The sequence below is a fragment of the Malus sylvestris genome, chromosome 17 (genome assembly GCF_916048215.2).
Source record: "Malus sylvestris chromosome 17, drMalSylv7.2, whole genome shotgun sequence".
Lineage (NCBI taxonomy): Eukaryota > Viridiplantae > Streptophyta > Magnoliopsida > Rosales > Rosaceae > Malus > Malus sylvestris.
In genome coordinates, this window is record NC_062276.1 from 13,536,931 (window position 1) to 13,560,567 (window position 23,637).

Consider the following 23,637-nt stretch of genomic DNA (forward strand, 5'->3'; position numbering starts at 1 on the left):
GGCTGCCTCTTCAACAAGGTTCAAGTCAAAACGACGGTCGGAGGGGCCAGACATTTTCAAAGGTGTTGAAGAGAGAAGAGGTCGGACAAATCAAGATCTTAGAAGTGCAAGAATGAAGCTTCTACTGGTGGAGATTTAAGTGTGCTTTGGAACTTAATGCCAGCCCCTATAAAAATCTGCACTCGACGAAGCTTCAGAAATCGAAGAGGCGCCTGCTCAGAAATCGAAGAGGCGTTTGCTTTCTCAAAAGCTGGGCTGCTTAGAGATCACGAGGGTTGATCTCAGAAATCGAAGAGGCGTTTGCTTTCTCAAAAGTTGGGCTGCTCAAAGACCACGAAGGCCAATCTCAAAAATCGAAGAGGCGCTCGCTTTCTCAAAAGCTGGGCTCCCTAGAGACCACGAGGGCCGATATCAGAAATCGAAGAGGCACCTACTTTTCCAACCTTTTCCAGCCTTGTCAGCACCTGTCACACGCACACTCAGTTTTGCGGAAATTATGGGCATTCTGTCAAAGACTTCTGGGGAAGTAGAAAACACATGAATCTTACTGTTCAATCACCCACTTCCTACACGCAACAATAGCTCATGGGTACCACAGATAACTTTGCCAAAGTTCTCTGCCAAAGTTGAGCACGTGAAGCTTGCAGCTCCCACTACATCGCTCTGACCAAGAAGGGTAAAAGAATAGCAAAGAAACAGCACTAACAAAGTTTAGACCCATAAATTTTGAAGGTCTAGCTACCATATTATTACCCACAAGGGTAAAGGAACAGTACCACTGCTGGATAATTGGAAAGTCCCTGTGTGTCAACCTCTGTGCTTCGTGGCAAGGTAGACTAGCAAACATGCCCAACCTTTACTCACATTCGAGAAAACACTCCCAATAAGATTGCTTGCTCCAAAATCGAAGAGGCACCGTCCTCCGAATCTCGAGAGCCAGACTCCCAACATGACTACTTTCTTAAAAATCGAAGAGAGGGTAAAGGAACAGTACCATTGCTGGATAATTGGAAAGTCCCTGTGTGTCAACCTCTGTGCTTCGTGGCAAGGTAGACTAGCAAACATGCCCAACCTTTACTCACATTCGAGAAAACACTCCCAACAAGATTGCTTGCTCCAAAATCGAAGAGGCACCGCCCTCCGAATCTCGAGAGCCAGACTCCCAACATGATTACTTTCTCAAAAATCGAAGAGACACTGCTCCCCGAATCTCGAGAGCCAGACCCCCAGCATGATTGCTTTCTCAAAAATCGATGAGGCATCGTTCTCCGAATCAATCGAAGAGGCGCTCGCTTTCTCAAAAGCTGGGCTGCTCAGAGACCACGAGGGCCGATCTCAGAAATCGAAGAGGCACCTACTTTTCTAGCCTTGTCAACACCTGTCACACGCACACTCAGCTTTGCAGAAATTATGGGCATTCTGTCGAAGACTTCTGTTGAAGTAGAAAGCACATGAATCTTACTGTTCAATCACCCACTTCCCACACGCAACAATAGCTCATGGGTACCACAAATAACTTTGCCAAAGTTCTCTGCCAAAGTTGAGCACGTGAAGCTTGCAGCTCCCACTACATCGCTCTGACCAAGAAAGGTAAAAGAATAGCAAAGAAACAGCACTAACAAAAGTTTAGACACATAAATTTTGAAGGTCTAGCTACCATATTATTACCCACAACTGTAAAGGAACAGTACCACTGCTGGATAATTGGAAAGTCCCGGTGTGTCAACCTCTGTGCTTCGTGGCAAGGTAGACTAGCAAACATGCCCAACCTTTACTCACATTCGAGAAAACACTCCCAATAAGATTGCTTGCTCCAAAATCGAAGAGGCACCGTCCTCCGAATCTCGAGAGCCAGACTCCCAACATGACTACTTTCTCAAAATCGAAGAGAGGGTAAAGGAACAGTACCATTGCTGGATAATTGGAAAGTCCCTGTGTGTCAACCTTTGTGCTTCGTGGCAAGGTAGACTAGCAAACATGCCCAACCTTTACTCACATTCGAGACAACACTCCCAACAAGATTGCTTGCTCCAAAATCGAAGAGGCACCACCCTCCGAATCTCGAGAGCCAGACTCCCAACATGATTACTTCCTCAAAAATCGAAGAGACACTGCTCTCCGAATCTCGAGAGTCATACCCCCAGCATGATTGCTTTCTCAAAAATCGAAGAGGCATCGTTCTCCGAATCTCGAGAGCCAGATACCACAGACCACTTTTTCAAAGTGCTCTGACAGAGTTAAAACATGTGAAACTGGCAGCTCCCACTACCGTGCTATGACCAAGCAGGGTAAAGGAATAGCATTACTACTTGTTGTTAGGGAGACTCCTATATATGTCGACCTCCATCCCCAACGGACAGGCAGACCTGCAAAAATGCTCAACCCTTCATCATATCTGAGAGGGCACTCCCAACGAAGCCTTTCGAAATATTCAGCTTTCTTTCCCCCCGATAATACCTCTGCAAACAAGCTATACTAGAGCAAGAATATCTCATATCATCAGGGTTAAAAGCAAGAGTATCCCATATCATGCTTTTTCCCTGTCTTTTCTTTTGGCCTTGTTTTTACCTGCAAGACAAGGAGAAAGAGAGCAATTAGTCAGCACTTGGAATCAAGCTTCCAGCCAGGAACTGACTGCCTGGAACCCCTTACCTGATTACTTACCTGGCATTGCTCTCGAGTACTCATCTTCAACATCTTATGTTTCCAGGGAAGATTCCGCATCTGCTTGAGGAACAGATAGGGCAAGTGCGAAGGATACAAGGAAGCATGTGGAGACAAGCGTAACAGCACACGTGCCGATACATTCATTACTCTGTCAAAAGCAAAAGTATCCCATATCAGCAGGGTGGAACGTACTCTAGATTTGATGGACTTGTTTTGACCCTCAAATTCTTCAGTCGGCCTTATACTCTGGAGGAAACCAGAAAACCCTCCAGCTCAGTTCAAGAATAAGCCTGTGGAAAGTTACTTCTTCAAAAGCAAAAGTATCTCATATCATCTCTTCTCATTTTTCTTCTCTTTATCCTTCATGCTGCTGCAAGATGGGGAGAAGGTGAACAATCAGTCGGAGCTCTGATTGCTTACCTTGTCTGTCACCTCTTTCAGCAGACCCCCTAGCTCGGCGACTTGGGGGACTCCTACTACATGGTTTGTATCGCGCTTGACCAAGCCTGAAACTACAAGTAAGCTTCAAGTGAAATTGATACATTACCTTGTGCATCTCCACCAGTTAAAGATACCACCCCTGGATGGAGGAAGAGTACTTCCAGAGAAGATGCCACATCTACCTATGAGACAGATAAGGCAAGTCAAGACGACACCACACTCCGATACTTAGAAGTTTCGTGATTACGAGATCATTCTCCCACAATATTTCCTAATGTCATTTGTACTAAATCATTCACTTGTACTCACTAAATGAGAGCTTGAACCTATGTACTTGTGTAAACCCTTCACAATTAATGAGAACTCTTCTATTCCGTGGACGTAGCCAATCTGGGTGAACCACGTACATCTTGTGTTTGCTTTCCTATCTCTATCCATTTATATACTTATCCACACTAATGACTGGAGCAATCTAGCGAAGATCACAAAAAGCGATCGTTTTCGCTACCTAGGATCTATCTTGCAAGAGAACGGAGAATTAGATGGAGATCTCAACCATAGAATACGAGCTGGATGGAAAGAGTGCATCCGGCGTGTTGTGTGACCGTCGTAGGCCACTGAAGCTCAAGGGAAAATTTTATAGGACGGCAATAAGGCTAGCGATGTTGTATGGCACAGAATGTTGGGTGGTGAAGCATCAACACGTACACAAAATGGGTGTAGCGGAGATGAGGATGCTTCGTGGGATGTGTGGGCACACGAGAAAGGATAAGATTGGGAATGAGGATATCCGAGGTAAAGTAGGAGTAGCCGAAATTGTAGGAAAGATGAGAGAAAATCGGCTCCGGTGATTTTGAACATGTGCAAAGAAGGCCGACTGACGCTCCGGTTAGAAGATGTGACTACGGGACAGAGGTTCAGGGCCGAAGGGGTAGAGGAAGACCTAGGACAACTTTGGAAGAGACTCTAAGAAAAGACTTAGAGTACTTGGATCTAACGGAGGACATGACACAAAACCGAGCGCAATGGCGTTCTAGGATTCATATAGCCGACCCCACTTAGTGGGAAAAGGCTTTGTTGTTGTTGTTGTTGTTGTTGTAGTGAATTGCGATCTTGACAAATCATGCATATCCACCACTGAAAACTGAGTGACTTTCTGAGTTTCATTTTGTTTCAACAAAGGTTTTGTTACTCCATCAGCAGCAAGCTCAACAAGGCTATAGTAGGCACCGGCTTTTTCCATGAGCTGGCGGTGATTACCAATCTCAACGACAGAGCCAGAGTCAAGAACAACTATGGTGTGAGAATTTCTTACTGTTGATAGCCTGTGAGCAATTACAATCGCTGTTCGGCCAGAGGAGATCTTGTCAATAGCCTTTTGGACTGCAGCCTCGGATTCAGAGTCTAAGGCACTGGTAGGTTCATCCAAGAGAAGGATTCTAGGGTCTTTGATCATCGCTCGAGCCAATGCGATTCTTTGCTTTTGACCTCCTGACAGCAGTGTTCCTTTGTCTCCAACCTGCCGAATATGACAATGAAATAAGCACTGGACCATGAATACCTAAGCATCTATGTATTTACATATGTGTATGTGCACGTGCGCGTTGTGTAAATGTTCTCTTGCCAGAGAAGCGAGGATATGTGCTTCCAACTCTCAATCTGGCTAACAGATTAGGTGAATTCTTGTTTAATTGCATGGTCCAGATTCACAGTTGAAAACATACATGCTAGATACCTCACAAAAGAACATTTCCGTGCATATGCTAACACTAGCAAGAGAACATTAAGAATATTTTTGTTGTTGAACCTGAGTGTCATAGCCTTGTGGAAGGTCAGAAATGAAGCTGTTGGCATTAGCAGCAATGCAGGCAGAAATTGCTTCCTTCTTGGTGGCATTCTCCTTCCCCATTAACACATTTTCTAGTATGCTTGTGGCAAAGAGCACCGGCTCCTGGCCGACCATACCTATCTGATCTCTCAGCCACTTCACCTGCAGCGTCCTTAAATCATAACCGTCCAATGTGATTGTACCTATCGAAACAAACATTCAAAAACCAAATCAGAGAAGGAACTAGAGTTAGTCCATTTTATAATAAGTTGTTTTTTTTAACATCGTTAAACGGTAAGATTATGATACCTTGGTTAGGGTCATAGAACCTCTCTATAAGAGCGAAAATGGTGGACTTTCCACCTCCGCTAGCGCCAACGAGTGCTAGTGTCTTTGAAGATGGGATAACCAGATTAAGGGAATAAAGAATCGGAGCATTCAAACGGGACGGGTATGAAAAAGAAACGTCTTTAAATTCAATCCTTCCTCGAGCACTCGGCAGGGTCCTACCTACTGAGCTGTAGGGGTCTATCTCTGGAACTCTATCTATAATTTCAAACACCCGGCCTGCTGCTACTGTGCCTTGTGCAAACTGAGCAAAGTATGAAAGAGACAACGCCAAGGCCCTGCGATAATTTAGCCACACGTAAAATGTGTCATTCAAATTGAAAAGAAAAGACGTCCTACAGACAGAATCTCTCCCCCAAAATTTTAGAAATTCTTTATACCTTCCCCCAACATTGACACCAAAGAAACAAGCAATGGCGGCGCCTCCAGTGATCTCTCCCTCAGCAACCAAAACAGCACCATACCAGAAAGCCAACGCCCATGTTGAATACGAAACCAGATAGATAACTCCCACTCCAGCACCCTTAGCGAAGCCGATCGTTGCTCCAAAAGGCACCAACTTGTTCAATAAATCCGCGTATTTTTCAGCTAGGTGATCCTCCGCAACAAAGGAAAACACAGTTCTGATTGAGCTGATTGCTTGCTCAGCTACACTACCAGTTTTCCGGTAAGAAACCTGTGACAAATGCACCAGAAAAGATTCAGAAAAATGCTTATGTGCTGAGCAAATTTAAGATTGAGGCCAACATAAACCGCACTGTAAGGGATACCTCTTCTTTCGTTGTGAGGCCAACATAAACTGCCTTGTAAGCGATACTACAGAACATCATCAACGGTATGACTGAAAAGACTACTAGAGAGATCTTCCATGACCTCAGAAATCCAACTGTGTATCCACATATGAAGGTACATATGTGGTGAATGAAATGCGCCATCTGAAATTATATACAAAGTTCAAAAATCCCAAAATTTATTAGCTTCTAATTGTGGCCTAATCATACAAATTAGTTAAAGGGAAACTTATACAAAGCAAACCTTCTCCCCCATAACTTCTTGGATTTGAGCAACATCACTAGAAATTCCATGCATAATGTCCCCCGCTGTGATTTCTGTATCGAAAAAGCTAATGTCCTGCCGTAGAACTGCTCTTAGATATTCTCTTCTTATTCTTTGAGCAGATCTCTCCCCCACCATTCTCCAGCAAGTAATCTCTGCATTTAGTGACACAAAATACTTTTGGTGTCAAATATTTGTACCACAATAAAGAAGAAAATATATAATTCAAAAGGACAAAGAGGAACATCCTGATGTATGTACATCTTACCCATGTATGCTCCAACTACAACTATTGATGCTAGTCCAGCCATATACAGGCATATCTGAAATCAAATTGAAAAGAAAATAAGCTTCCATTGTTAATCTAACCAAAAAAACTTCATCGGAAGTTCTGTGTTCGAATTCCAATATCGCTAGTATGAGGCAAAAAAGTATAAAAATACCCAGTTGCTCAAAATGTTTCTTTTTCTTTCCAAAAGACTAGCTAATAAGAAATTTTTTACTAAACATAGAAATTAAAACATGTAGGAGTGGCATACCGTTTCGATATCATTCATCATCTGATTCTTGTCAGCGTACGTTGATTCAATAGCAATCTTGTTCACAAACTGTCCAAAAAGATAAGAGTACCAAGGAAGAGACCCTCCATTAATAAGAGCACCAATGCATCCCAAAAACACAAGAACCATATCCCACTTTGTTGAATACTTGAACAAGCTAAGCAACCCTACTTGCTTTGGTGGCACCTCATCTTCTTCATCCTCCTCTTCCTCATCGTAACCCGAACCTTGATCACTATCGGCATACCCATCAACGCTACCGTAATGGCGGCTAGAGACTGTTGATTGCCTGGCATGATCATCATAACTGTGACGATGATGATCATGTCCCACATGTGACAACTCGTGACCATGGTCATCATGTCCTATAATTTTCGCTGTACCACGATGGCCATGATTGTAAAAATGACCATCGGGGTCTTGACCAAAATTATTTGACATCCCATGACCCGAAACTTCGGATGGGTCATCTTCATTCCGGTATGGTGTTTGATCATAGTTGATCAGACTGAGCACATCTGTTCTAGCCAATGGACCACTTCCACTGTAATTTCCACTTCCCAACTCCTTTATTTTTTCCAATCTTGGGGACTTATTATTTTGTGTACCATAGCTACTCTTTACAAAAACTAAAGAACTCTCACTACTATTACTCAAATTAATGTTGCTATTCCCATTATTATCCCTTGGAGAAGCAACATAGCTTTGAAGCTCAAGCCTGCCATCAAGGACAGAATTGTAATTTGGGTTATTAATGGCAGCGCTTCTACTGGTTCTTGAGAGGTAGTAGTAATTGGCGGAGCGGTGAACTATGTGGGCTTCGGAGGTTGTGCTGGTCGTGGCCCACGGGCTCAAAGCTGAACCCAAATTGCGAGTGTCGCTCCACCCTCTAGGCTCAAACTGCCACGAAATCTCCCCTTGCCATGACACGTCATTGTCCGCTGCAAATGGGGTTGTGGGGGGCGTGGTGTGGCGGGACCTCCGGCTGCCGGGGGTTCGGTTTTGGGTGGACCGGGAGTTGGTGCTGATCGGGGTGAGGGAGCGGGAGCCATAGCGAGAGCTGACGGGCGTGGGGTGGCGTGGCAGGGGGCTAGAGGAGGATTTTTCGAATTCGAAGGTGTCTATGCCGTCCATGATTAGTGGAGTGTTTGGCGAGAGGGAAAAATTATGTGAGAAAGTGAGGGAAAATGGGAGGAAAAAGAGTTGCCAATTGGAGGAGTTGGAGAGGAGGTATCTCCCTTCTCAATTGCACTTGTAAATAAAAGTGCACATTGTCTTGTGCATTGAAGGTCACATGTTTGAGACTCCTTTAATATTGCTTTTCTCAAAAACTTAGGACCATCAAGTTGGCTAATTAAATTATATGATGAGAGATGAAATCAAATCCTCCTCCCTTCTCTCTCTAATCGTTTCTGATTTCTGTAGTTTTAATTTATTGAAGTAATAATTTAGGAAGTTGAACAATTTGTGTGTTACATATGCAGAAATAAAGTTGTGGAAATTAAATCGAACAAGCAATGTTGTCGTACTTAGTATCTACTATGTAGCTAAAATAACACGCATCATCTATTGTGTCATCAAGCATGCAGGCCAGAAGAAAATACAGGCCGGCTAATATGTTGAGGACAATTATGTATTGACCAAAATATTCAAACAAATAAAAAAATCACAAACAAGTTTATTATAACTTCTTTTTAATAAAAAATTTAGTTTTAAAGGCATGAGATTTGTAGTTCAGTTGTTTAAGTGCATTCATTTTTTGTTGACGAGAGACTTTATGAAACGAGTTCATCGTGACCCCAACGTCCCAAGCCACTAGTACAAGGCTATTTCTAAGGCTCTCTCCGTGTGGCCTTGTATTGTATATGTGTTTCAAAATATCATGATGGCGGTGAATACGTTCCAAATAAGTTATTTTACAAGTGATGTATTGGGTTTAATTCACCATCCTCCATATGTCTTGAAGTATTGTTTTGAAGAACAAAACACATATAAAACAATTGTTAAAGCACGCGATTGTTGTTTCGCTATCGTATCTAATTTGTTTCCTTGTAAGTGTTTTTTACAGACATTCAATTGTTTGAGAAGTAGTAAACTAATAAAGTATAAAATGGAAGAATGGATTTTGTATCATTCTATGCATTCTAAGAAAGAGAAAGAGAAATGGTAAACCCTAATGACAAATGGTATTTCTTCTTTCCCACGTAATCTCACCCTATTTGTAACAAGGTTTCTCCAAATGTCATTAGCTCATGATTTACAATTTTTTATTTCCATTAATCGTCCTTTTCTGATTAAAGTTCACAACTTTTTTTTATTTTTTTTATAATAATTTTATACTAATAATTATTAGTCAAAGTATCTAGCTTTCCAAATTAAGTTTATTCCATACTAAAAACTCCAAAGTTTACTTCACAATAATTAAGTCATGTATACCTTTTTTTTTTAAATAGAAACAAAAAGAAACTTTAAAAAGTAGAGAAATGATAACCTCACCCTTTTTTTTTTTTGGCCCTACACCGTAGCAGTCCTAATTAATCTCGTTTGTGGTTTTCCTTTAATTTATTCGATGTAATGACTAGAAATTATGAAGAGCCTGCAAAATAAGAAAAATGAAGGCCCGTTATAATTTTCTTAAAGTCGTTTAAATAACTAAAACTTGTTGCAGTAGCCAATAGTCTCCCAGCAGAGAAAGTGGCCATTTACCACAATGATGGCAAAGATTTAAGACTTTGTATGACGATATGAATTCAAACTCCGTCGGTGGCTACAAAACAAAAAAAAAAAAAAAAAAAAATTGTCTCCCTGCATGGTCAAAAATTGACGGGAGAGATGAGAACACAAAAATTGTGGTATTTAGAAGCTATTATTCCGCCTGATCACAACACTCCTTAAAACTGTCAACAATGTAATGTTGATTCTAACACAAGTTGAAACATACATCATCACACAAAGGCTAACCACATGAACAAGAAAAAGAATGCCTCTTGACTACCAAAATCACGATTACATTACGCCAATCATCGATCTGACTCATTGTTCAATAGAATATAGTCATATACAACCATATTTCCAATACAACTACGTATATAGCTAACTAAATGACCAAGCCTCCGTGAATTGAATCCAACATATACATAATCCCACTGTAGACTTTATATGGACGGCTGAGTCGCACCTACTCACTCGTTCGTATCATATAATGCGATCATCCCTTTAATCTACCTTGAAAATGAGACAAGCACTTGCTATGTGGTTTTGTCCAAGTGGTAATTACCTCAGCTTTGAGTCGCTTCCCTTGCTTCGGAATGATGAGAGTGAGAAGAATGACCGTGGAGCTGTAACATAGAACCGTGAGTATACCACTATCAGAAAGATTCAAGGGAAATGCCATATACAATCATAAGCGTGCAATCCTAAATGACACACAAAATTTGATAACCTACTCCAACTAGTGAACTGAAGCTGTCAATGATTAAACGATTTAGTTGAGACAACAAAGTTCAGTGTACAACCGGAGATATACAGGGATGAACCTCGAACTGAGTAAACTAATTGTTGCCTTACTACCAAGAAAAGTCAAAGAAATGAGAAAATAAGTTCATAGAGAATCACCTTTCAAGGAGCTTCCTGATAAATGATCCTCCCCCCTCAGTTTAAAGTTCATTGGAGGTGCCGGGATAGAGGTTCGTAATGCTTCAACTGCATAGAGTAGTCAATTTGAAAATCAGCTCTACTTCTTTTCTAAAAGGATATAAATGAAATAAGAAAACTTATTTTAAAAGAAAACAATTCACCAAGTTTCGAAAAAAAAAAAAAAAAAAATCAAACAGGATAATTTGTTTGAATTGATGCCCTAAGATTTGCAAACTACTAGCTGTTTCATATGACTCTAAGGTTAACTTTTCAATCCAAACATTTTTAAGCTGAAATGGTTATTGAAAATTTCAGTGGGCTTTCTGTTTAACCAGTACAATCCAAAGAAGGCCCTTCCAATAATTACGCATACACGTGAAACACATATTATATGTGTGCGTGTTTGCTGATCTGGGATAATACCCAAAATACCAGCTGGTCAAGAATACAAGAAACAGCCATATAGAAAGTTAGCTGGGAATGGAAGGGCAGTTGTTGGGTCCCTTAAGGGTTCCTAGAGCTGTTCAAGGATCATTAGGAAACCATGGCAGCTTTCAGCCACTCTGGCTTTATAAACCTAAGAAAATGGTTGGGACTCAAATACTCCGGCATAAAACAAGCTCTAAGTCGTGGGAGTTACATGAAGAGAACCTCAATTGGGAACATATATAGGTTATATAATGAAAATCATTTGAAAATATCCGGTAGTTACCCTGTTCATTGAACTCGCTTTCATTGAAGCAGTCATCAGGACCCTGCGTGAATCCCATTCTTGACTTCCTAAAATCTTCTGATAATCGGTTCGCAGGATCTCGTCCATCTTCTGTATCATCATCTCCTTCAGAAGTCGTAGCAGAGATCCAGTCACTCGTATTATCTGTCCCACGACTTCTTCTTCCAAACTTCAATAACCGTTTAAATCCTTTTGTCGTATCCTTCCGTGACTGGTTTTGAGATGAATTGGTAGCAAGGATGGGTTTCTGAGCACTTCCCCATTTCTTTCTCATCCGAGCTGCATCAACATCTATTTGGGTAAGACCATGAGGATTCCACGAAGCAGGGCTCCCGATTGGGGAGTCTACAGAGGCATCAATATCTGAGGCCTCATGAGGGTAAGAAAAGGGATGATGCATGTGCAAGTTCCATGACATGGGGCTTTCCCCAGGTGAGTCTGGTAGAGACCCCAAAGTATGAAATGTTGAGGGCACAGCCGCAGGCAACTCAGCCACTGAAGCAGGGTCCACTTGAGAAAGAGATCTTACAGAATCGACATTATCAGACCTTTCAGAATCCTGGCTCGGTCTTGGTTTCCCATTATCCATATCCATATCAACACCATCTTCAACTGCCATATCCACATCAACACCATTTTCAAGCTCTTCCTCTTCTTCTTCTTCCTTGGCCGTGTCAACTGAATCTTCTCCCTCAACTTCTTCATTTGTTAAAGTCTCAGAAGAAATGAATCCTTTCAGCTTGAAGAAACCAACTCCAGAACCCCCGCCTATGCCATTACCCTTCCTAAGAAATGACTTCGACTCCATGTATTTTGCAAACTTGTCTAAGGGATCCTGCTCGGTTTGCTCTTCATCAAATGGCAACAAGACAATCCCATCAGAGTTTAGAGAAGATAAGTTGTTCTGTTCTACAGGATTTGCGGAGCTTTTCCTCAAGGAATGAGAATGTCGTGGCTTCTCTTCCTTGGCCATTGTCTCTTCATTAATGCTCTTGCTGCGGGAATAGCTTTTGACCTGTGAACGAGCAGGTATTTTGCTAACAGCTGGTTTGCTAACTCCAGAAGAGGGCTTTGTGTTTTCTTTCCTGAGATCAGAAAAGTTGGGAACTGACTGTGCTAGAGGATTTTCTAACTCTGGTCTTCGCCTCCCTGAACTAAGGTTGGAAACTTTGCCTGATGACCGTGGAGCTGGTGCAATTGGTGTCCAGGGGGTGGACGAGGGCAAATTTCTATTGGGAAAAAGCTTTTTATTTTGAATGCTTCTAGAAGCACCGTCTCCTAAAGATGCCTCGTTAGAGAACCTATCTTCTCCGTACAATTTTTGGCCTGGAAATTCAGAGAGATCCTCATCCTTCTCCCAACGAATTGAATCTATTGGCTGTAGTCAAAACAGAAAACTATCATCCTAAGATACAAATACCAATCAGCAGCAAAAATATCTTCAACGATTTGGGCAGAAAAATGAAAATGGGGAAAATCGAACTTTCCAGTCATCAATTTTACAGCTCAATTCATAATAACTAAAACTGAATCAGTACCTGCTCCCACTTCATAGTAGATCGAAAATTGAATGATCTCAGTTTGTCGGCGCGCCTACGAGCACTAGATACTGAATCTTGTCTGTCTGCTGACCCTGAAAACTTGGCTTTTAACTCCGCCTTACTTTTCTCAAGGCTATCTTCCATGGCCTTCAACTTGGCTTCCTTCTCTTCTCTTTTAGAACCCCATTCTTCTCTCAGTTTAGCATCTCTTTTTTGCATGTACCTCTCATAGAATTTTCCTTTAGAATCAAGAGAGAAACCAGGCTCTGAAAAATTCTGCCTCAGAGTATCACCGTAATCTTGGATACCCGCTGTCTTCATTGGTGGAGTGGTGTTGAAATTTGCCACATCACCAGAACTACCCATTGGTTCCAACACTGTGTTAGCCTCAGAAAATTCTGCAGGAGCAATCTCCTCTGCTGCTGGTTTTCTGTTTTGTGAATTTACTGCCTGTTCCTTCTTTGCATCCATGGGTTTGCTTCTTCGAGCAGAACTAGACTGATCCCCAGGAATCCGAAGCTTGTGCTCTGCAAAAAGCTTTTCAAGCTCATTCGCCTTCATTTTGAGCTCATCATTGAGCTCTTGATTTCCCTTGGTCTGTCTTACTCTCTGAACCTGCTCGACTGGCATTGTTGGTATTGCATCAAAGCTCTCTTGATTCATTGAAACTTTGTCACCTGTAAAATCCAAATTTCTTTCTTGACCACTATTGCTTTCATCTCTCCTTCCCTGTGGCTTCTTAATTTGTTCTCGACTGGCAGAAACCGGTTTCTGGAATCTCATTTTCTGAGCTCCAGAATCTTCCACTCTAATGTGTTGCTTATCAGATGATGTGCGGTCAACTTTACCCACCTCCTCAATTTCTCCAGAAAAAGATCTAAACAGAGACTGAGGAGGAAGTTGATCACCCTCAACAACTTTGAGCTGTGCTGAAGAAGCTTCTTCAAATTTTCGTCCAACACCACCCTCAAACTGTCCTGAGAAAGATCGGGAATGACCCTGGTAACCCCTAGGACGTAACTGAGTCATTGGCTGAACACTCGGTCTAGAATCCTCTACCCTATTCCCAAATCCACCACCAGAGATTGCACCCCCAACCAGGTTCTTCCCTCCAACAACCTCTGTCCGACCTGAAAAACCTTTGGACTGTGTCTCAGAACCTGATTGATCCTTAAACCCACCGCTTCTTTCTTCGCTACCCGAAGAAATCCCTTGATCACTTAACCCAACCCGCTCCGTTCTTCCACTAGAAGTCCTGGATTGACTCTGAGAACCCACCTGCTCCTTCTTCGCCTTTGAACCCACCTCCTCCTTTCCTACAACCACCCCAACCAGTGTCTGTCCCTCAGCTTCATCTTTCTGCTCAACATCACCAACTCTACCACAAGCACTCCTTCCTTCAACCTTACAAAAATCTGTCGAGCCAGTTGACCCCTTCTGGTCCTTATTCTCGGTCACACCAGATATTGTACTCGTCACCGCCTTTGTCTGAGAAAATGAACGAGAAACAGAGGAAGCGGACGATGGTGTGCACAAGGGGTTCTCTGTTTCTTTCTTCTCCCCGCTCAAATCGATGCTCATATCACTGGCACCACTCCATCTTCGTAACACGGCCTTCTCTGCAACAGCAGGCACAGACGACACGTCAGAGGAGAGCCTTTTGAGATCCCCTGGTTTGGGAGATGGCACGTCAGAGGATAGCCTTCTGAGCTCCCCAGGTTTGGCAACAACCGGCTTTCCACCACTGCCACCGCCGGAACTCTCCTTCTGTTTATTCTCAAAGAGGCTAATACGATCCTGGACGCTCAGCCGCCTCCCGGGTTGACTCACGCCCAAAGGAGTCGCTGACTCAGTCTGGGATTCATCCTTCTTCTCCACCTTGGCCTTGCCTTCCTCTTTGTCTTTCTCAATTACGTTGTTACGTTGCTGTGCAGGGAAGTTGGCGTTGAGGGACTTGGGTTGTTGACACGTGGAGGGCTTTGATGGCTCTTCTAGTTGCTCCTGCCTATTTTGGGGTTGGTTGTTGGGCCCAGATGTGTCTTCAGTGGGATCATCAATGGACATGTCAGACTCGCATGAGGATCTGACAGCTATGTCATCCACACTTGGCTTCCATGGGGAGATCACGTCGGATCTTCTTTGGCATAGTGAGATAAATTTGCTGCAAGCTTCGCTGCACAGATTTCATAAAATAAATAACTTATAATTATATAGAACAATGTATTTTTATATACAGATATAAAATTACAGAATTTAAATTATAATATTTTTATTTAGGTGAGAAGTACAAGGCAGTTAAGATTTAACAAAAATGGAAAAGACCATTGCACCTGCCATATTGTGACAGGCTGCTTTACTATTTTCCTAAGTTCTATCAACCTTTTTTTCCTTAATATGTGGGCCATTTGGCAACTACTATAACACATATGGGTTTAATAAGCATTTCAAAGTGGGCCCCAAACGGCCCGCTAAATGTAGCTGGGCCCCACTCAATGTGCTTCACATGAAAAACAAACACTGCAAGAAACCTGAGTCTTTGATTATTAAATGCAAATCAAGTTGGCACTAAAGAATTAAAAATTGAACAACAAATAATAAATAAATAAAACAATTGTTCAACGAAAATCCTTGTCATACAATGAAAGATGTGAAGGAATTTCCTGTTCCACAAGCAATTTCCTATCTTAATCATTTAAAAAGTCAGGTGGCATGCTTCAATCAAAACACTCAGTTAAACCTTTTCCATTGAGGGTTGCTATTTTCAAGTTTCTTGAAACTCCCAAGGGTTGTGATAGCATATTGCTTTCAGAACAATGCATCCGCATATGATTGCGGAACCTGGATTTAACTATCGACATTGACAGAAGTTAGTCCTATAGTACTAGTGGAAAAAGTAGACTAAAAATCCACACATTAGAAAATAAGAGAACGGTCATATAACATAAGGAACTTCACGGTCAAACCATCTTATTCATTTTTAAGTTTCAAGACAACTTCCTCCAGATTTATACTCCGGTTTTGCGTTCGTCACCAATTAAATCAGATGAACTCATCACTAGTACCAAGATGCAGCAACAGTTCACACCACAAAGGCGAGGTTTGATGATGCACACATGCAGACATGGTGGTAAGAGCATATGCAGTGAGAGCATGCACACACACACTCACGGAGGAAGAGATATGGAAGGGGAATGGGCAATTAAATAGGACCCTTTTTTTCACCTTTGGAGAGGGTGCGTTTGAGATAATAATTAGAAGAAACTTGAGGAAGCAGCAAACAGAGAGGATTTCGAGAATCTTACTTTAAGCGATGGGCACCAAATTGATCTGCAAAGTGTTGTAGTTCATAGACTGTATCTGGGTTGAAACCAGCAGCAGATGCACGAGCACAAGCTGTGGTTAAATCATGCCTAACTGCAACAAGTCGTACATCAATAGCCCTCAAAAGCTCCTTCCTGTTCAAATTGCATTGAGAGAATTCAAAATGAGACATCAGTATTGGGAGGGGGAAGGGGGTAGGATGCTTTAAAATGAAAATGATATTAGATTATTTACTGCCATCGGTAATGATCATGGCAGAGCTATGGCGAACTGTTCAAATTAACATGTGCAATCAACTCCGGTCTTTATCTTTAACTGCTAATTTCACCTAGTAATTTGGGCTTTAATACAGATATTATGACTCTTTTCCATTTTAATTTTTTCCAAACAACAATTCGATATTTCGCATCAAATATACATTCCTAAGCATCTCAAACCACAATAACCTCATATAAAAGAGGTTCCATAGACACATCTCATGGTAATGACAAAATTGTTCCCACCAACAGATCAACGTCTTAAATAAACTACAACCAAAAAGCATTCCCACTTCTGGTTTCAGAGTTCCAATACAAAGAAAAGTGCAAAATGAGGACAGCCTAATGAGTTCAAATATTCTCCTGTTGCTGCAACTTCATTATAGTTCTTCCATAACTTAACTCTGACCAAATTAATGAACACAAAATTAACAGAGCTTACTTAATGTTGCAATTTAAGGCAACATTAAGTAAATTATTAAAGAAATTAAAAATTAACAGAGCTTACTTTGTTGCATCTGCCACTGCTTTGGTACCTGTTCCATCCCCACCTGAGCAAGTAATCCAAAAGCTAGGTCAGCATTGTGATAAAATTCATGTTTTGATCAATATCTAGATTTGAATGAAACCTCACTACTAAAAATAAAAGATTCAGATGTACGACGGCACAGGAAAAAAGATTATAACATTCAGGGAAAATGAAACTAATCTTTTCAGCTCTTCCTTCATTACCAAGTTAATGAATTTAAATTGCAAAGTCAGATTAGCTGTACATGACCATTGTGAAAAGTTATATAATAACAATCATGATAACAGACTGAGTCCTTTAAACTGTTTCAGAAGATTATATTATCCCGTGTCTAATTGCTTAGTCACCTGAGTTCTGTCACATGGTAGAGGTACAATTACAGTTGTTGCAATGACACGGGGTTTTGAAAGAAATGTCTTCCTCTACATACATTCTAATTACATCTCAAATAAATTGTTCAGACAACCTATAAACATGCACCTTGCATTTCATTGATCACCCACTGTACCCGTGCTATCCATAAGCCAGGCATAATCTCATCTCACTTCCTGCTATGCCAGGCAAGCTAGGAAAGATCCTGCTGGGCCAAGTTAACAGCACTCACATCCTAAAATTCCTGGTACACTAGCAGACACCCAACCATTTTTCTTAATGAGAACAAACACCTAAGCGTTTCCATCAGCAGATCTGTCTCTGCACTTCCCAACTTCACGTTGGAAAATGTCTTCAACACAACAAAAATGATACTTCCTCACTGCATACCCCAATTTTAAGGATTACATGCCAACTTACAGGAATGGGACATTGAAACTTCCTGGAGAGAAAGGGACATCAAATCCATCTTACTCATAACACTCCCCTATTTCGAGTTTGGAACTTGAGCCAGACCATGAGTGACACAGAATGAATGCAAGAACAAGATAGGGTGGTGGCAATCTTCAAAGCCAAAAGAGATAAAAACTCTGGAATTCACCATGGGGCTCTCTGAATTCATAACAAATAAATGGAAGAGATAACTATATGAATTTTATATAGAAGAAACTGATTACAAAGGTTCCCATAAGCCCTATTTATAGTAAACTAGTAATCCTGATTAGGAAGAAAATCAATAACAAACCCAGAATGGCATGGATGATTTGCTTATCTTGGTTCTGCTGACTTCGGACCTAGTACCTAGTTTGTTAATCACAAATTCAAGGGCCACCATATTTGGTTTATCATTTTCAAATAAAAGTTGGATTTCATCATGCATGGCAAGGCCATGCTAAAAGTCTATATCCCCACTATCAAAGGGTGGGATTAACGCTAAGTCCATATCCCACCCTAAGAAAAAAGAATATTGTAATAGCATAAAAACCCAAGGACACTAATTTCTTAGCAACCATGTAACAGAAATTAAGGAACACATAACTTACACAGCATCTTAATCCTTTATAGGCCCTGCTTCTCATAACAAGGCCATGCTGTACAAACACATTAAAGAGTTGGGGCGAGGATAATATTACTAAAAATGACAATTAATCCACTAATAAAATATAAAAGCAAGTTACTGCAACTACATTCAAGCTACTAACAAAGGTTCAAGGCAGACAGCAATGAGACATCAAAGCCTAAAAAAAGTGAGAGAACAAGGGTTTCTTTGGTTGGTTTCTGTTCAGTAAAGTTGCATTGAAGCATAAATCAGTGTCAGCTGCATTCCTTGGAATGAGGACCAGAAAATTCCATAGTGTGATTATACGATGGAAAAAAAAGTTAAATAGTATGTGTACGTGTGTGTGCATTTCGGTTCCTTTTCCTATCTGGCTTGTAGAGATTGTGGAAGACAGTGTATAAGGATATGGATATCGAGCCTGATCTTGAAAATTATGAAGGCATGATATATAAGTGCTTGTCGCTCTCCCTTTACACAGTTACTAATCTAAAGTACTTCTTTAATCTGACATATTCATAGCAAACAACACATCTGACTAAAATCATTTTCCATGAAAAATAACCACAAACGAGTTCAGTGTGGTAGCAAATTTTTCATATATTTATTGCTTTAGACATCAGGCAGGAACTCCAGATAAAGTATGAAATAACATAGCATTTATCTTAATGAACTTTCCTAGATGAAGAAACTAAGACAAACAAATGGTGAGCCACTTCTGCATCATCAATCCTAAATTCTCTCCCGTTTCAACCACTTATATAGATATATACACACATTTCCCAAAAAAATATAGATACACACACACACACACACACACACACATATATATACACAGAGACAGTTATAACAAAGAAAGTTCAATACGGTCAAAGTCCTCCGGTACTGAAGCAGATAAAATTAATTCCAAATTAGACAAGATGCCAAAAAATTAAGTTCTGTTGCATTTAAACCAATTCAAGTTGAAGTACAATCAACAATGGAAAGTGATGTTAGTAGCGATGAACATACCTAATGCACCATCATGTTGACCTCCCATCCCCTGATTTGGAAAAGTTCACAAGTTCAGTGAAAACAGAAAATGTGGTTTCATTTACCATCACAGTTATTTAACAGATAAATGGCTATACCTGAGAGTATATTCTCCGTGCCGCCTCCAACTGGGACATCTCAGCATCAAATGTATTGACCAGTTCCAGCACCTCAGGTGTGCTAACGAACCGCACAAACCTGTTAACAATATCAGCTAATCAACTTAAAGAAGCCTAAAGTATTACACATAAAAGGCCAACATGCTTTAAATAGCTTTAAAAAATCCCACTGGCAACCCAAATGACCTTTCAAGCGTTCCTTTTGTGAACCATGTCTCAGCATATCTACGTTTGTCAACCTCAAGTTTAATCGACTGAACTGCAAGTGCAACCTGCTCTTCTGCAACTTTTAAATGAGTCACAAATGGCTTGACTGAACCAGACGCAAGCTTCTCAGTGTTCCCATCACTATAAACAAACAATTCACATCTGCCAAAAAAAAAAAGAAAAAAAAAGAAATTGAAAAGTAATAATCTAAGTGGAATTATTAAAAGGCCATGAAAACATAAAGAGTCCATAGACGCGCGACACTCACCGTGAGTGCTTTGGTGACAATTGGAATACTGCATAATCAAGAGGAGTATCAGATTTCATTTTCCCCTTCACTCTAGTTCCTTTATCTGAAATGACCTTTCATATAACAGATGTAATTTTCAAGCCCCAATGGCCCAAGATCCTCACAGTTCTGATTAATTCATTCACAATGCATAATCTGAACCAAAAGAAGAACACAAAAGTTTTAGAAACGAACTACATCAGTTCTTGCAAGTCAGCATGATTGTGCAAGCTCATAAGCAACAAAAATTTGAAATTATTGACTTGACAATGAAACTTCCAATAATAGAATCAACTATGAGAACTCCACAGTTCACTAATCCGCATTCATAATCAACACGGGGTATTCCATACAAGGATATGCCCAAAGAAAGAAAGCACAACCCCAGTAGCTAAAACCTACTACTTTTAGACCAAAACACTTACCAATTATACACTACCAGATCTCAATCCAGAAACTCTTGCCAAAAGCAAAATGCACCTAAAGTCTACCTCTTCGCACCAAATAGGGAAACCCCAAAACTTCAAATACAGAATCCAAACACTTCCCAGATCTGATTTCGGCAAATACCAAATTCAAATGCAAAACCAAAATACAAAAATGCCCAATTCACCCACAAAAACAAATTCAAATGCGAAACCAAAACCGACGCAGCCCCATACAGATAAACCGACTTACCCACATTTAAATGCAGCTCAAAAGTGCATGCAACAAATGCAAAATCCGAACCAATCGCACCCAAAATTTACACCCAAATGCGAAATCGATCGTCCGTACAAGAAGCTTACCCGGGCTAGCTCAATCTCCGGGGAGATCTCCAATTGCCGCAATCGGATCCTCTGATTTGCTCAAGCCGGTACCGGCATTTCTCTGCCTCTCTCTCTCTCTCTCTCTCTCTCTCTCTACAAGTTTATATGCGTCCTACTCCTTCTGGGTATCTGGGATAGCTTTTCTTTTTTCAAATTTTCCAATTGGGTTTTCCGATTTCAAATTAATATTTGGGCTTTTGAGAAAACCCTAATAAGCAGCAATGACAATGTGGTTTTTGCTTTTACTCATTCCTCTCAAATGTGCCTTTTCTTTGCCCCCCTTTTCTTTTTTCTTTTCCAATAGCTTTGCCTTGTGTTTGCTCTCTCTCTACACTCTCCTGTTTAAAAATACACAGTAGAGAGAGAGAGGAAGGAGAGAGAGTGTGTGTGTCTGTGTTTGTTAAAAAAAAAAAAAAAAAAAAAAAAATCTTAACTAGGATTGAAAGACAGAGACTCGTTGGTGGTGCTGATGTAAATTTACCGAAATGGACTTGACTGTGGTTTGACTCCAAATTACCTCGTTTGCCATTCTTCTATATATTTTATTTCAAATTTAAACTTGAACTCGATTTTTAGCTACACTTTCTTAACTCGATTTTGATTCCGTTTTGCTTCTTTAAATTCAAAAGTCACTATTTTGGCTCCATAGAACTCGATTTAATTCAATTTTACTTCCTAAAACTCAATATTCACTCCACATTTGTCTTGGTTCTATGTATGTATTCTGTTAAATAACTGTTAAGTTTACTTATGTGGCATAATTAAGTCCCACTTAGACCATTTTCAATAGTTGGGCCCAAAACTTAACTTTTAGCCCATAAAATTTAGGTTATAATTCAGAAACAGTTTTTCTCCTTCAATATTTATGGTTTAAAATTTTAACCCTGAAATTATTATAGAATGATTTTAATGATTTTAGACTAAAGGATTTAAGCAATTCTTTAACAAGATCTTGAATGAGCTCAAACTGGAAGCAACTAGTTTTGACCTCGAATGCAAAGCTAAACCGCTTGCTAACATGGTTGTTAGCTCAAGAATCAGCTCCTAATCATTGGCACTTAGTATGAACAACTACCTTAGCACTACGTTCCGACTTTCTGATTAGAGTTTTAACTCAAGTAGATCGCTAACCATGCAAATTGCTTATCGGAACTTAGCTTACTCTAATCTACGAACATCTTTCTCTCCCTGAAGGCCTATTAAAGCTTAAGACCAGGACTAACGTTTTCAAAAATAAAATTTATATAGATTATCCTAATTTATTTATATTAACATTTTAACCTAAAAATATTTAAATTCGGACAAATAATGAAAATTCATTAAACCTACCTCATTCTTACACATATGCACTACATGAAAAAACATAGAAAACCACACAACCTACCCTGTTCTTTAACAAAAATACATAGGTGGGTAGAAAGAAAAAAAAAACAAAAAAGGAAGAATTGTTTGATGAAAATGAAATTTGTGTGGATGTTTGAACAAATGCATAAATATTTATAGAGTTTTTGGGTGAATTTGATTTAAATAATTTTTTTAATTGTTTTAGCCATTGAATTTAATTTTAGGTTGTTAGATCTTTTTTTTAACAGTTAGATTTGCTCATGTTCAACCTCAACCGTTGGATTTAATGTACTTATAAATAAAAAAAAAAGAATCTAGACCGTTAGTTCAACAATGGTCCAACCACGTGGGTCATCCGATAAAAAAAATAGTCGTTGGTGTTTCTGCAAGTGGTCGACAAAGTCAACAATTGGTTCTTGCGTTGGGTCTCGGCCATTAACCTTGGCTAATTTCTGGACTAAATTTGGACAAAATTAAGTTTTAACCCAAAACTTTTTTTAGCCCAATGACTAGAAAAGCTTTGGGCGAGTTTAAAACTTAAAATTTGAGTTTTAATCCAACCATTGGAGTTGGTCTTATGACTATGGCACAAATATAAAGCACACATATCCAATCAAATGGTGCCACATAAATTGAAACAAAAACAATTTAATTCTCAAACATTGTATAACATATTTATAAATTAAAAAAAAAGGTAAGATAAATAGCAAAAACAATTCATGAGTTTCATATTTATGATCCCTTTCTCTCCCGCTTCTCTCTCTCTCTCTCTCTAACCGTTGTTCATACATTCATCCCTTCTCCCTCTATCTTCAGCCACCTTATCATTAGTTTCATTGATTTTGTCATTTCTTATGTTCTTAATAGAGGTGGCGGGTGAAGAGAGAAGATGGTTATTTTTGTTATTTTTTAGTATTCATTTATTTTAGGGGAATTTGGCATATTACCAATTATGAATATTGAATGGATGAACTTATTCTAAAAAAAAAAAAATATAAACATGGCAATGTAAAGCGACTTTTGATTTTTAATGAGTAAAGTGGCGAGTTTTATTTTTTAGGGAGCAAAGTAATGTGGCAACTTTGAGTTTCAGATGGCAAAGTGGGATCAAAATCGAGTTCCAAAACGTGAATTGGGGATTTTTGAGTTTTAAGGGGCATAATGACATTAAAATTGAGTTCTAGAGAGCATAGCTAAAAATAAACCGATAACTAATCAAGAGTGCTTGACAAAAATCTTAACTTACCAACAATTTTGAAATTTTGAGCACATTAGATAAATTTTATATCAACAGGTAGGTTGCTTAAAGAGAGGGATCCATTATTATTTTTACGAGAACTAAGAACTAGTTGTCAGACCCATTCTATATCCTTCTAAAATGGTTCAAACCGTCTACATCAGGTTTATATCTGTACATTATTCTTGCAAAAAATAATTCATTCTGAAATCACATTTTTTACTCCTTTAATTCTCATAATGAAATTTTAAGGT

At 39.9% G+C, this 23,637-nt stretch overlaps 2 protein-coding genes across 2 annotated transcripts; both read right to left on the bottom strand.

The window, feature by feature from the left end:
- Window positions 1-4,138: 4,138 nt before the first annotated feature.
- On the bottom strand, window positions 4,139-8,034 carry LOC126611816 (ABC transporter B family member 19-like). The gene is made up of 8 exons (XM_050280164.1): window positions 6,880-8,034; window positions 6,609-6,663; window positions 6,320-6,495; window positions 6,055-6,219; window positions 5,665-5,960; window positions 5,246-5,562; window positions 4,916-5,139; window positions 4,139-4,627 (listed from the first exon to the last, which is right to left on the bottom strand). Exons 1-8 carry the CDS (start codon window positions 8,032-8,034, stop codon window positions 4,142-4,144), a joined length of 2,874 nt encoding a protein of 957 aa, XP_050136121.1. The 3' UTR covers window positions 4,139-4,141.
- A 1,757-nt stretch (window positions 8,035-9,791) lies between these two features.
- On the bottom strand, window positions 9,792-21,196 carry LOC126610679 (uncharacterized). The gene is made up of 11 exons (XM_050278783.1): window positions 20,782-21,196; window positions 19,973-20,149; window positions 19,684-19,866; window positions 19,477-19,576; window positions 19,358-19,388; window positions 16,897-16,939; window positions 16,113-16,265; window positions 12,808-14,983; window positions 11,249-12,647; window positions 10,516-10,602; window positions 9,792-10,238 (listed from the first exon to the last, which is right to left on the bottom strand). The coding sequence occupies exons 2-11, from the start codon at window positions 20,029-20,031 to the stop codon at window positions 10,174-10,176; spliced, it is 4,296 nt and encodes a 1,431-aa protein (XP_050134740.1). The 5' UTR covers window positions 20,032-20,149; window positions 20,782-21,196; the 3' UTR covers window positions 9,792-10,173.
- Window positions 21,197-23,637: the final 2,441 nt, after the last annotated feature.

Bases quoted from the DNA above. Each gene is read 5' to 3' on its own strand.
- LOC126611816 (XM_050280164.1), bottom strand. From the start codon at position 8,034: ATGGACGGCATAGACACCTTCGAATTCGAAAAATCCTCCTCTAGCCCC. The intron at 6,664-6,879 runs GTATGCCACTCC...ATTTGATTTCAG, and splicing joins TGATGAATGATATCGAAACG to ATATGCCTGTATATGGCTGG. The intron at 5,563-5,664 runs GTATAAAGAATT...AAATTATCGCAG, and splicing joins GGTGTCAATGTTGGGGGAAG to GGCCTTGGCGTTGTCTCTTT.
- LOC126610679 (XM_050278783.1), bottom strand. From the start codon at position 20,031: ATGAAATCTGATACTCCTCTTGATTATGCAGTATTCCAATTGTCACCA. The intron at 19,389-19,476 runs GTATAGCCATTT...TTTCCAAATCAG, and splicing joins CACGGAGAATATACTCTCAG to GGGATGGGAGGTCAACATGA. The intron at 16,266-16,896 runs GTAAGCTCTGTT...CAATTTGAACAG, and splicing joins GCAGTGGCAGATGCAACAAA to GAAGGAGCTTTTGAGGGCTA.